The following is a 14804-nucleotide window of genomic DNA, read 5'->3' on the forward strand; positions in this document are numbered from 1 at the left end:
ATGTCAAAACCGCAGGAACAAAGTAGAAACAAAAGCATTTTCCTGTCTGAGAGTCACTGCAAGGTTAAATGCATTAAGGGCATTCATGCTATGGTAAAGGAACACGGGAAGCACTTTGGAAAGAGGACACTGGTTGCACACGCTAAGAAGTCCTATGAAAATGTGTGGTTTGCAACCTTGTTGTTCAGAAAATTGCTATTGCATCACTACCTTTTTATGAATATTTTTTTCATATGAACACACTGAACATACATGAACATCCAAAGAATCTGAATAAAAGCTATCAACTTATTGCCAGATCCAGAACATCAAGATGACACATTTCTAGGAAGCTTTCCAGTTGTAGGGACCTCTGTAAGAGCAGAGAACAAAAAGCAGTCCAAATTCAGACAATTCTTTATCAAGTAAAAACAAAACTAGATTGATTATAATGTTAGTAGTTACAAAAATGAGAAATTAATCACTGGCTAACTATGCCCATAATTCATTCAAATAATTTGGGAGCTTTATCGGTTGCTTTGAGATAGCACGTTTTCTTGACCCTATATCACTCTCTCACCTGCTATCTGCTCATTTGAAGAGATTTAGAGTGGCCCTGTTCTTTAAGATTCTATGGCTATCATCCATAGCCTGCATGACCACTATACAGGTCTTACGTACCCACCGAACGTGCAAATTCCACAACAAGCAGTTGTCCGAAGTGTTAAACTCATTTCATTAGAGTTAGAAAAAAAATTCCTCAGCGAAGGCACGCAATAAGTGTACTGGCATAAACAGAACCTTTATAAACCTCAATTAGTAAAAGGTAATTGCCCGTCCTTCCTGAAGTATTTCTCCATGTGACTCACCCTCCAGTGTCACACAGTTACTTGGCCACAGAAGAGTGCTCTAGGAATTTTAAGCAAAAGGAGGCTGCCTAACTTCAATTTTGGCTCGTGATCTTGGAGCTCCAACACAGGAAGAGCATGAAGAGCAGCTGAACGCTGAACTGCAGCTCTGTGTTAACACAGGCAGAGTCAGGACACCACTTGATCTGTCAAGTGAGCGAGCGCTTTGCGGGAATCTGCCTACCCAGCACACCATCTACACAGCCCAGCCTCAGCAGAAAATGCTGGACCTCTCTCGTATCCCCCGTAAGTCTGGTAACTTTACACCACAAGACAGGAGGTGGAGGAGAAAGAGCAAGATCAGAAAACAGGCTAAGCTGGAAGCTCCAGAAAATTTAAGGAAAGGACTTGGAGATTTCACTAAACTCAGAAACAGTCCTTCAGTGGTTTCTACGCTGATCGCTTGATATGAAAATATCCCGGCCATTTGTAAAGGTTTTTTAAATACAAGAGTCAGTCCAAAACAGTGCCAGAAGCAATGATCAGATGACTCAAAGGAACTGTAGCAACAGATGTGCCAGGTTCAGGTACTAAACCGCTCCGGCCACTCTAGGACTTCTAAAAAAGCCACCCCTCCCTGTTACCCTGGGGCACCAGCCCTCAAATCATCAGAAAGGCTGCATCCTATCATACAACCATGAAGGCATCTTGAGAAGCTAAACAGAAGGCACTTGCCAAGCACTCTGAAGAATTAACAAACAGAGTTCAGTGACATTTTAAAGCTCTGCTTGGGTGATTTTACACATTATTTTGTGGGGGTTTTTCAATTAAGAAAAAGCCAGCAAAAAACCACCAACAACCAACTTCTGTGACTCCTGCACCAACTCCACAACAGAATGGCTTGCTACCCTCAAAACCATTTAATACGTAATAAGTACTGCCTATTGGAATTTGATTTAGAGACCCTTTCAGAAGTGGCAAGAACATGACAAAGTTCTGTAACACTCAAACTAAGAGGTTTAGTGAGGTCACAGGCTGGATCTGTAAATGATTCAGATTAGTTTCTCCATCCTAGTTCATGAAGTTCCTCACAAAGGTCATGGCAGATAGACAAGAAATTCCACAAGCTTGAGGTTTCTGACAAAACCAACGCATGTACATTTGAGGACCTCAGCTTGCAAGCAAGTAAAACACCTTCAAATTGTTACAGTGACCAAAAACTGTCAGACAGGACTCAGCACTGATCACCATGTTTGTGTACATTCTGCCTTGGCACCTCCAGGTTCCACGCCACGCTTATCTCTCCAAACCTGCCACTGACAGAAATGAACCTCTCCAATACATAGGAAGCAAGTGGATATGGAAACCAAGAATATCCTTAAAATGCCACAATCCAATGTTGAATAATGGTTGACTTTTTTTCATTTACTATGAGAAATAACCATGTGATTCCACATTATATTTTATGGAGTTTTTCCTGATCAGGAAGCTAATCTCCTGAAGAAGTAAAGAAGTACCATGTCCTGTCCTAGTCTATCAGGTCCTTGGCAAATCATGAACCTTGGAAAAACTGAGGGCAACTCCCTGTTTGAAAACATAATCTCCAACAAGTTTCAGCTTGACTGATTTCAGATCCAAGACGATATGAGATCAGGAGAAAGGAGAAAAAGCAGTAAAAGTCACTATCTTCTACAAGAGGTAACAAAGAAGCCTCAGAAATGTATATTCCAAAACTGGATACCCACTTTATTTCCTGTGAAAAGGAGGAGGAAAATGAGGAGGAAGGAAACGGCAGCAAAAACACAATCACAAAAAGATGAGACTTTCAAAAGAGCAACTCGTCCACGGTGATTCTGGGCCCAATCTGTGAGAAGATCATGATCCAAAAGAGGGAGGTACAGAGCTCCAAGCTCTCAGGTAGGTTATCAACCCTACTGCCAGGCAACAGCACAGCACGAGAGGCTTCAGGAGAAACACAAATCTTACACGTCTACCTTGTACACTCCAACACTACTGAGCTTCTCAACCTCAAAAACACAGCTCTCCATTGAGCCAAAAGACAAACCATGAAGCTTTCATATGACATATGACAAATAAGACGCATTGGAGGTTTTTGTGTTTGTTTTTTTTTAATATCCTGTGTATTAAATTTTCTAGTTTAGATCCAAACTAAATTCAAAGTCATTTAACAAGACGATCTGAACGACAATCATTTTAATGCATAGATTGAAAATCTGATAGCTGATATTTCTGTCTACACTTACTATAATGTAATAGGGTAATTTATGTGAAAAAAATTTCAAAAGGATAATATAGGCTCCCAACAATAAAATACAACAAAGAAATGCTATCTAAGTGCTTGGAAATATTGCTTCCTGAAGTGCTAAACCAGCTTTTTCCATCTTTTATTGCTTCTTAAAGAAATAAGAACATTGTTTCATCAGTTCAATCCTGTGACCATTCAGTTTTAAGTTATGAAACTAACTAGAGACTGGAAAAGCAGAAAAGACTTATTTTCTTCCTACAAACTCTAGAAAAGGGGGAAAAGTTATCAGGTCATGTTTATCAGCTCTAACAATCTTTCAGAACATAGCAACCAGAGGCAATCAGTTCAATTAACTAGCTATAAATGAAATGCAATGTATGCTAGTTTTGTAAGTGTATAGCACAGTAGGTGTTTAAAATAAATATTTTAGGAGTACAGTAAACTCACAAAAAAAAAATCTAATTTCCATCCAAATGCAGCTTGACAAGAGTTACAAGAACTAATCTGACAATTGTCTATGGAGTTAATATTTTTTTATTCTGATGCTTAATGTGTAATTGTTTAAAGGCACCAGATATGGCCTACTTCGGATAAGGAAGAAGCAATATTAAATATAACAATTTGCGAGTAAAATATGGCCTTTAAGTTTTAATGATTCCTAGGCAATAAAAATTAATATTACAAAATAAGTCCTGAGAAAATTAGCATTCTAGACTGTCAGTACAAAATACTACTGTAGAAGCAACTTAAGGAGATGAACTTTGTCCTAAACAGAAACTATAGAAGTCCAACACCTTCATCAAGTTAATTCTAAGTTTGGGACTCCTCCCACAAACACACCAGAAGTGCTCAGCAGTCAGCGTGCAGTTCTCTGAGCTGGTGTGAGCTAACCTCCCACGTGAGAAAAAACAGACCGCTAAAGCATTCCCAGCAAGCCCTGATACCTGCACCTCTTCTGCAAAAGGGATCATGAGAAAGCAACACGGATACATCGACTCCTCAGCAAGAATTCACTTCTACCTACATTTTCTAATGCAGTAAATCAAGCACAAACATAAGAAATGTTAAAATTCTGAAAGGACGCACAGGAGCTTTCCTATGTGACCTTCTAGCAAAGCAACACAAAAGATGTTGAAACAAGCTAAAGTGACTGGATGAGGAAGGAGCAACAGGAACTACACAGAAGAGGAGGAAATAAACAGTCTGCATGATATTTTCTCACCTGATGTCTTTTGAAAATACAGTAGAGTGGGGATACTTAAGAGGTTCCTAGCCAGAGAAGGATATCAAATATGAGATGAACAATCACAGAAGAAAAAGTAGTCCCCGACACTCCAAGCCAATGCTTTCACTTTTACTCTGAAATAGTTACAAGAGATTCCAAGACAGTTACGCACACAGAGGAAGCATCCAAAACAATGCACTGTCAGAACGGAAGATTTATCTACCAGAGGCTGATCAAAACTGCAAACAATAGAATGACACAAAGCATCATTCTGAAAAGGTTTTCAAAACCTCAAAATGCAAACATCTAAACCGCTGAGGTACCAGTAGCTGATACATGGATGTAGCTCCAATAAAAACTCTCTGCCTCAACTTCAGGAGAGTTTCCAAGTTTCAATATCATATAAGCAAATGGTACCTGGACTGGCTGGACTCGAGTCAGAAGCTAAGGGTGGAGCTAAAGTTTTGGCAATTATGCTTTCTATAGTTTTTGCCTCCTCATCCTTCTCCCTTCCTCCTACTCTCCCATTTTTATGGACAGATGCAAAACAATCAACAACAGGAATTAATGACAAATTTTGCATGTTAAAATACATCCATCGTTATTTTGACAGAATTAATTTCTAAGATGGACACTACTACAGCTTGAATATCTGTTAATTAACCGACACATGAGTTGTTTTCTACCTCTTTAGCAGGAAGCGTGTTTGTACTAACATGATTACTAGTCCAAACAAGTGAATAAAATGTTAAAAACTCCTGCCAGCTCAAGCAAACCACAGAAATAATCAACTTATTAAGGTTAATCATCAGGCTGGGAAGGAAAGTTTCGAGATTTCTAATCCCACTCAAAAATACCAGTTGATGTAAAGAAAAAGATTATTTTATAGGTAAGAACAAAGTAGCACATGAGACACTGTTACTCAACTTGTTGGTGTTTTAACACTTAGAACCTGTTACACAACATACACTGCAAACTAAGCAAACTCAACATTCAAACAAGAAAACCCTAAATCCATCGTTGTTCCCAATCTTAGTTCTGTGCTCTCAGACACTGCACAAAATCGAAGTGCTGTAGGAAAATAGCACATGGCTATAAAACTACAGCAATGCAGAACAGCAGAAATTAACATACATAATGCCAGAAGTGATTGTTTAATCCAACGTCTCCGTATCACAATGCCACAGAAACCACTTGAACTCCTATCTGAAGTATCCTCCTTGGAGAGGCAACTTACCTTGTCATACGTTTTCTTGCAAAGGGAAGTCTAGCTAGCCTTCTATACGAAGCTTAACAACTTAAGCTCTGCATGTCTTTGGCTGCAGTTTCAACTTGAGCTCCTTTCAAATATCCAGGCTGACTGACAAAACCCACCTCTCTCTCAAGGCTGTTTTATTGCCTCATCCTTTGCACTGAAGTCTGGAAAATGTGGTGCAAGTTCCACAAGATCACTAATCAATAGAAAAACTGCCTACTCAACATTAAGTATGATGCAGCTCAAATTTAAAATGCCCAAAGTCAGTGGGGGATGAAAGTTTAGCTAGCTTTTATTATGTGAACTTTTTAAGCTAAAAAAACCCAAACCACACAAACCACAGCTAGAGCTCTGTATTACCAGCATTTCAATTTCAGCATCAATCTCTGCTATTCAAATAAACTAGGTCATAACAGCAAAGAATTATCCAAAGAGAGGTGTGGGAAACCTGCTGCAGTTCAGCAGAGCTCTCAAAGATCTCCTGCTCTGTGATGCCAGATCAGCACCATACTTTTTTCAGAGTTATCCCGAAACCATCTGAAAAGAACAGGCTTCACCACTGTTGCTTCAGATGAATAACCCAAACCATCAAATATAAGTAACTGTGTTTTATTCTTTTACATGTCTCTATCTCCCCACAAAGATATTTCCCCTCCCAGGATAAAGGAGTGCCTTCAGCATTTAGGAGTATATTCCACAGTTGAGGCAGAAATTTAATGAAATTTCATTAAGCAAAGAGGCATCCTGTAACACTACATTTTTCTAGCACTATTTTTCATTCTCTGTCTCTTGATTTAAAGCTATTTTTGTCCATTCTCCCACTTCAAGCTCACCACTCATTATCAAAAGTATGTTGTCCACCACAAGCCATTCACATAGAGAACTCTAAGTTTCATTCAGCACAGGAAAATACCTTACAGTGGCATTCCAACACCCGCTTAGTTGCTCTCAGATGTGAGCTCATAATATTGTATGACACTCTGTCCACTTCAGCTCAGGCCAGCAATCACTGACAGATCACCAAAACCTCTAATTTGACATAGCTACTACTCATTAGATTATAATAGCCCAAAGTCTTTCTGACTTGAAAGTACAGCCTTAGATTTTCATCCCCAAATAGCTATCAGCTAAGACGATGTACTGGCCTCCATATGCTCTAGACATTTCCTAAATTTCCTTTTTCAAATGGGTGAAACTCTGTAATTTATCTATATGCAAACAAACTCTCTCATTCTACATATGGGGGAGTTACTGGACATTTCAGACAATGCATATTTGAAGTATGTTTTAGCAAGTAATTTTACCAGCTAGCCTTCCTGCTACTTTACAATTCCCAAAGAAAAAATAAAAATAAAAAAACTCAACACACTTAAATTATCAGTTCAGCACCAGCCACACAGCATACATACTGAAATCATTTTAATCATCTGGTAGACAAATGAATTGGTAAACAGAGTTCTGTCCTTTGAATGTTACTAGAAATGTCAACCCTTTACAAGCAGCTAGCCTAAAAGAACATAGCTCCATAATGCAAACTGAAAATGAGCTTATTTCAAGAAAGTCAATTTAATTTTTTTAATATTGATTCTGATCTATTTGAACTGGCAGCTTAGTATAAAAAAATCAAACTCCAAATATTAAACACAAACTTGGTAGCTTTGCTGATTTGTGGCACACATCCCTCAGGCCCAACCTCCAGTTCAGTCTTAATAACACCCCACACACAGCCCCAAAAGCGTAACGACTATTTCTCCCTCAGCTGCCTCCTACATTTTGCCCTCCCTTTGCAGGCAACCGCCTCTCGTCTGCATTTGTCTAACAGATTAAGAAAGTTAAGTTAAACTCTGAATGACCTCAGAGTATTAAAAGCTGTGCTCAGCTTGAAGTTTGCCACTCCTAACCCAAACCACAAGATTGTTGTGACCAATACTTACTTGATTTTCTCCAGCTACATCAGCTAGTCTGATAGAAGTTGTTTCCTCTCATCCTCCTTACAGCCTGAAATCATCACAGCAACAGTATCACTAGTCTGAGGTTGGCATCAAGACAGGGATTTGAGAGAAAAGTGGCTTCGCGCCCTTCTGAAAAGCAGCACTGAAACAGATTCATTAACCATCAATCCCCTCTCACAGGCTCTGGGTGGCAACTGCAAGGCTTGAAATATTAAACAACCCTATTAGGCTGAAGACTGCTAGCCAAATGCAATAGGCATGTCTAATTTTCTAAAGTTTAGCCCACCTCTAATTATTAGACCAGGAGGTAGATAGCAATTTACTTGCAAAAAATAGTATTGTGCATTTGTACCTTTTGCTGCACTACAAAGAAAGCACAAAAGCAAGAGAATACCTTATTCTGTGTCAGAAACACACTTTCTTCCTATTGCATCTTCCTCTTTTCCCTCTGTGCCTACACTATTCTGCCATCTGACTCTACAAAACCTGTTGTATCAAAAACCACTCTTCACAGAGCACTACTTAATTCTCAAATGATGTTTGAGGCCTTTCAATTTCATCTTCTATCACTCTGAAAAGCTTGTCTAGCTATTAGATTCCTCAGCTTACCTCTTGAAAGGGAAAAATCAAACAATGGAGTAGTGCTCCCAGTATCCTCTCAGCGTCACCTAAACTTGCTCAACTTTCTGTCAGATCCTGCAACCTAACGAACAAGCTTTCCACTTCCAAGCCACAAAGAGCCTATCCTGCAGTTCATGAAGTATCAACAGAAGGGACTCAGGAACCTCTTCCCTCAGCACAGAAATGACAGTGCACAAAAACAACGCTTCAAAAAATTACATCACTTGTTGTTAGCCAATTTAGGCCTCAGAGTTCCCTACTGCAACTGAAAGAATACACATTTACTACAGAGTACCATCTAGGAGATAACAGAATCAATCAAAAACAAACAGAGGCAAAGTATAACAGGAACAGTCCTCGAAGGACTGCTCTGTTTCCACAGGGCCATTCTGGTGAAAACTGAAGCAAGGGAATATGCAAAGAACAAACCATGGCTCCTGCAGAAAATCTTGGTTTGGAAGTGCCCAGTGGGAGACTGCAATGTGGTTGTACAGACTTGGCACAATGTGGAAACTAATGCTGTTCATTATTTAGTCTTACAGAAGGTCTGTTTAACAGGATGTGAAGAACAAGAGGCAGAAGCAGCCTCTTCATAACTGACTGAAGGGAGAACCTGTCACTCCATTAGAACCGAGATGGGAATTTCTCCTCTTCCCACTCCATGAAGCTGCCTTTTATATTTCACACAGCCTTCCCTGCAGGCACGTGTGGAACACTGCTCTGATGCTCCCATTCCATTTGCCATAGCTAAGAAATGTAAGACACTATTATACAGTCATCTAAACACATGCCTGGAACACTTATTTCAAATCCAAGAATACACAAATGAAAAAAGTTGGATGTAAAAAACCACACACAGTCTGAGGTGTTCCAAATTAATTTCAAAACAACTGATCACAAAAAAAGATGCAAGATAGGTTCTATGACAGCAGTGTCACTATTTAGAATAAGGATTTGGTTTTTTAAATTTTCCTCATTTGTGACTACCTTCTAGTATCTTCTGTTTCAAGAAGATACTGGCAGAAACCAGTAAGCAGTACAAAGCATCCTCAGTCAAATACAAGTCCATTGTCCCTTGGAAGAGCTGTGAATACATGCCTAACCTTGCATCCAAGAGCCAACCGCAAAGATAACCCCAATTACATCTTGGTTGTACCAAATATCAGTTTCAGAATCTTCAAAATGCTGAGCCTAACCACTAACCACTGCAGCACTGTCAGCCTAAGCCTGCACAGACCCTTAAAACATGACTGCCAAAGTGGTCCACAAGTTCTTACCCATACATCAACTATTCTACTTTCCTCATCAACATCAATTCTCAACCACTCAAAAAAAAAAAAATCACACAGCATAGAAAGCACATGTAACTCCAATTAAACATACTGCACAGATCTGTACCAGTATTCCCATCACAGCACCATGTCCCATAGACATGCTCCCTGGGGAAAAAGGAAGATACTGTAGACATACACTTTGAAATGGGTTCTTCAGTAACAAGTGCCATTTCTATAGGATGTTTCTTTCATTTTCCTGAGAAATAAAACGCTCACACAAGTTTGGAAAATGCTTGTCTAGTAACTCCAGCTGGCTGGATAAGAACATCGATAAGGGACAGAAACAGCAGTAGCACAGAAATTTTCAGTGGACCACAAAGATGATTACTTGCAAGCCTTAAAACATGACACCCTCCGACTGCTGAGGAACAGCCTGATGAGAAACTGTTGGGACCTTGAGTAAGCCAGATTCATCAGAAAGAATGCTCCTCTCAAAACCAGCCCTGGAGATGGAATTACATGGCTCTCTGTAAAATGATGGATTGCCTCTTTGAAGACACCAGGCTAAACGTAAGCATGACAAAATGTCTCTCAAAGAAGCCCCTAACAGGAAAATAAATTAAAACACAACATGATGACACAGCAACCATCTTGGGACAAATGAAGTTCTTATAACAATGCAGGAATCTACAGAGCTATCTATGTTCTGCTCCTCTGCCGATAACAGCAAAACATCTAAGAGAACTTCTGAGAGAAAACAGTATTTAATCTCCTACAATACCTGAGGCAGTCTCTGCACTGTCAACGCTAAACACATTCAATGGATGCATACCTGACATTAACAGTGACCTTGTCGAACGCAATCAAAGCGTATTTCAGAGAAGCTGAACTGCAGAACAGTATCTAGAAGATGAAAAGTTTAGAAGAGCACCCAAGTAGACCCAAAGCAAACCTGTAAGACCTCTCGAGCACAAGCATGGCCACAATGTAGTGCTTGTGTTCACAGAAAGAAACTACCTTAAGCTTGCTCACTTATAAAGACAGTATAAAGGTAAATACATACACCGCCACACAGATGCGGGTATGAAGATGTGGGCTGTGTACACTTTAAATAGTTTGCCATCAGATACAGTAAAAGGCAGTACTCATCCTGGCAAGAAACTCACAAGTTTCAAATCCTGAACTGAAATTCACGATTTACTGGCAGGTACACACAATTCTCCCCTTCCTACCTACTACCAACACCCAGATGAACATGATAGAAATGACGTGAACAAAAGTTCTGCAGGAAACTTGACGTACTGAAATAAGATCAACAGAATCACATACAGCAGTATCGGATGAAAGGGAAATAAAAGGGAAATGGTTTCTCAGTTTTCCCCTGAGGAGGAAAAGGAAAAAGCTCCTACCCATGTAAGAATTCACTATCTGGACAAAAGAAGATTCTGAATATGACCTCTCTGGTAATTCATGGGAAAGAAAGGAAAAGACGAGATTTGATCATCTGAATACTTTCAGAATATGTAATTAAAAGCTTTCTCAAGTTACCAGATGACAACTGGATTGACATGATTTTCAAGTTCAAGAAGCATTTACCTGTATTTTACCTTTATCAGATCTCTTTCAGAAGTTGGTTTTCATTAAAATTACAAGGATGCAATTAAAAAAGCCCCAAACCCAAGTTATTCATTGAAGCGCCTTTAATACCAGATGAAGAACAGGACTATTGTAACTGAAGACAAGCAGCAGAAACCGAGCCTCTTCAGACAGCCTATTTTCTGATCCTTGATATTCACACAGTTCCACCAATCAAAACAAAAATCTAGGTCATCAGTATTTTCAACCAGGATGCAGGAAAAAAAAAGCAACACATCTTAGGAACCAAAGACTTTGAGCAAAGTATGCAGAATATCTGGTAAAGCTCCTTACAGACAGTTCAGTAGAACTTTAATCCTCTTCTACTCCACCCCAAATATCAGTTCATTCAATACCTCTTCAAATACCCTGAAGTCAAAGGAAGGAGGACAAAACAGTATTTTTCTGCCCAAAGAGAATCATGGACTGACAAATTTTTTACATATATACACACTATTCTAAATTCTGTTTTTATATATATGCTTTTCTAAAGTGGACTGTTTCACACCTATCCACCAATATTTGGAAAATAACAAATCTATCACACAGGATTTGCTCAATGTCAGGAAAGATATACTCTCAGAATTAGGATTTTAACCAGAGCATCACAAATATGGTTTACCTCCAAACTTGCCCTTCGAAAGCTATTGTGAAATAAATTGGTATTTTCTTCCACTGACATCCATGGACAGGAAGAATTTCAGATGCTAGCTGAGACAAAGACACTGCCTAAAACTTTTGTTTCTGGGAAATCAGTTATACTTCAAAAGATAGAAATAACATCTCAAAAGACAGGGAAGGGATTACCAAGGGTTGTGGGTTCCAGTCCTTTGAAAAGAAAGGAGAGCAGGGAGGGAGCGCCACTCAGGGCTCAGAGCATCTGCCAAGGAGAAAAGAGGGGCTCAGTCAACCCACTTGGACATAGGATGAGACACGTCCTTGCCCCTGGGACCATCGCACCAGCGCTTACAAGCAGCGGAGTGAGGCGGCCAAGGTGTGGAAGCAAAACCAGACTCTCCTACAGGGAAGAGTTAAGAACCTGCACATCGTTACAGTGCTGTACCAGAATTTTTTGTACAGGTGAAGGGATGTTTCAGCCAACAAAGTTTCCAGGACAGTTTTATGTATGTTGTGTTTTTCATGTAATTCAAAAGGACACTAATTTTGATATATTGCCCCTGGGACGCATTCTAGAATAATTATTTCCATCTCCAACTGGAGAATGCCTCAGACTGACCCAAGCAACACAACCAACATTCCTGTTTTTTTGATCTACTTGGTCTTTCAATGTCTTCTGGCAGTTTGCTAGATAGCCACAGCCACCAAATTACCGGTAAGTCTGAAAAGGTCTGGTTTCACCACCAAAAGTCAGTCCTGTGCAGGACTTTTTTGCCACATTGCTGTGTGGTTATAATGGAAAGCTTACAGCCCAAGGACTACAAGAAAACAACCAGTTCTTTGCACCAGTTCTACTACCTATTCAGCAGGGCAAGGCTCCTACTCACTCTTTCCATCATTACCCTTATCACTGACATGCAACAGAAGTACTGAAACATAATTTGCATCCAAATTAACTTCTATGGAGGCATTTTCTTCAGCTCACAGTTCCCATCGGTGAGATAGAAGCCATGCATTAAAAAAAAAAGCCAACACTCAGGTATGGCAGCAGGGGAAAAAGAGGCCAGCACACTGACTTGGCAGTGGAATAAGATAAGAGAATCTCAACAGACCTGGAAGAGAAGCAAAAGGTGGCCAAAAGAAAGAAATGTATCAAAATTTTTTTTAAAATGCTCACAGAATGTTTAACCTCATTTCTGGCAACTGGGTGGCTGCGTTATGAACCATATGCACTACAGAGCGATAGTCTGCTAAAACTATACTATCATGTTTGCATTAAAATTTTCAAACAAGATTTCTCAAAAAAAGATAGAAAGAGCTTCTTGCCCTTAACATACAGCTCTAGTGGAATTCAAGTGAACCTAGTGTATACACAATCAACAGCCCAAGGGTGTTTCAGGTGACTTACATGACACCTTGCAGGACTTTCTGAGGATCGAGGTCAAATAATCTATCAACATAGTGGCGGCTACTAGCCGTTACCTCCTGCAGAGAGAAAAAAAAAAAAAAGAATTGTAATAGTTTATATCAATTCATATAATGGCAGACAAACAGGAATAGCTAATGCAGCAGCAAGTCTACAAAATCTATCAGGCAAGACAGCAGCAAACCCCCAGAATTGTATTTAAATGTGCAGTGTGTTACTGCTAGGCAACATCCACACAAAGAATTAACGCTGTGTTCAAGTGTGATTTAAAGAAGATGATATACTTACTGTAGATAACAATGTGTTACGAGTCAAAGCAAGTTAACAGAATGCTGTATATGAACAGGGCATGTAAAAGGCGTCTACTTCAGTTACCAGCACTGCTTTAAACTCCAGTTTTATTATGCTTAATTACTATATAGAAAAACCAGGAATTCCCGAAAGAAAAAGTTTATAAGAGCAGTTAATATTGCTCAAAAAGCATACCCACAAAGAAGCCCTTGAAAACAAGGAAGCTCGTATTAAGACGGTTTTCTGTAACTTACTTTATTATAATGTATCTACACATTCCAGAGATCATCCTTCTATATACTGTCCCACACAATCTTCTCTGTAACACTCCCATAGCTACTTTATAAGACAAAGTGAACTCTCTTCTCAGCAACAGGACCATGCTTGTAAGCTAACCATTTATTCACCAATGATTTGTTATTCCCTTTGAGAAGATCCAAAGATAGAGGATGGCAAGCATTCCAAAAAAAACAAGGGTGGGAAAGGGGAAGGGAATTTTCCCTCCAGGTTCTCATGAACACGTGTCAGGTTGTGCTTCCATTATCTCACTTTTTTTCTTTCCTTTTTTTCCCAGCTCAACTTTTTATTAGGCTTTTCCCATTTTTTCCTTATGAGTTTTCCTTGAAAGAAGTTATAAGGGAATTGAAAACTCTTCCTTGCTTTTTTAAGTATTCACTCTTGGGCTGAATCTGCTCCTGCTTCCCCACCCAGACGTCAGAAGCACCAGCAGCTTCTCGCCTGTGGTCTCACATAACGCTGAGAGAAGAATCATTCGGAGTCAGCAAGATTCCTTTGTCTCCAGGAATACTATTAAATTATACCAAATACCAGTTCTACAGACAAACTTCCCCCATGTCACAAAAACCAATATTTTTGAGAGCAGCAGTAGGCTTTCATTTACCCAATCTATATATTTACATGCAGAAGTCTTCTAGACTTCAGAGACCCCACTGGTTTCTATTTCTAAAATACGCTGGCTTTCACCCTATCAACTACCAGAGGTTTGCAATACATAGAAGGGCATTCATATCCAGACAAACAAGTTTTTCAGGCAGTCCCCAAAAATAAAGAATTTATCTGTATCATCAGTTTCATGGTTCTACCTAGCAAGAAATTCTAAGGGGAAAAGAAAAAAAAAAAAGCCCCAATCCTCGGCTCTTTTAAGCATTATCCACGCTGTACCTTTTGCATCGCTACTGCCAGCGCACCGCTCTGACCAGCAGCAGGACTGGGCAGCCAGCACCGGCCAGCTCTGCTCTCGCCTTTCCCCAGGGAAAGGAAACCAGTGGCCGTCGTCAGACCCCCTCCGCAACACCAGCGCCCTGCCCGCAGCCCATCAGACTCCTCCCTGCAGCAGGAGCCAGCAGGGCCGTGCCGGGAGATCCCCCCGACCAGCGTTCCGCCCCCAGCACAT

At 39.9% G+C, this 14804-nt stretch overlaps 1 protein-coding gene across 1 annotated transcript in view; it reads right to left on the reverse strand.

Annotated features, from left to right (window-relative positions):
- Positions 1-13158, reverse strand: part of ARMC8 (armadillo repeat containing 8) — a gene marked incomplete at its 5' end in the record, with an annotated part of 65417 nt that extends 52259 nt beyond the window's left edge. Inside the window, one exon of the mRNA XM_010075309.1 lies at positions 13082-13158. Within this exon, the coding sequence (XP_010073611.1) occupies positions 13082-13158 (77 nt within the window). The remainder of the gene's footprint in view (positions 1-13081) is intronic.
- Positions 13159-14804: the final 1646 nt, after the last annotated feature.

Source organism: Pterocles gutturalis, unplaced genomic scaffold, assembly GCF_000699245.1.
Source record: "Pterocles gutturalis isolate BGI_N339 unplaced genomic scaffold, ASM69924v1 scaffold17902, whole genome shotgun sequence".
Classification (NCBI taxonomy): Eukaryota; Metazoa; Chordata; class Aves; order Pterocliformes; family Pteroclidae; genus Pterocles; species Pterocles gutturalis.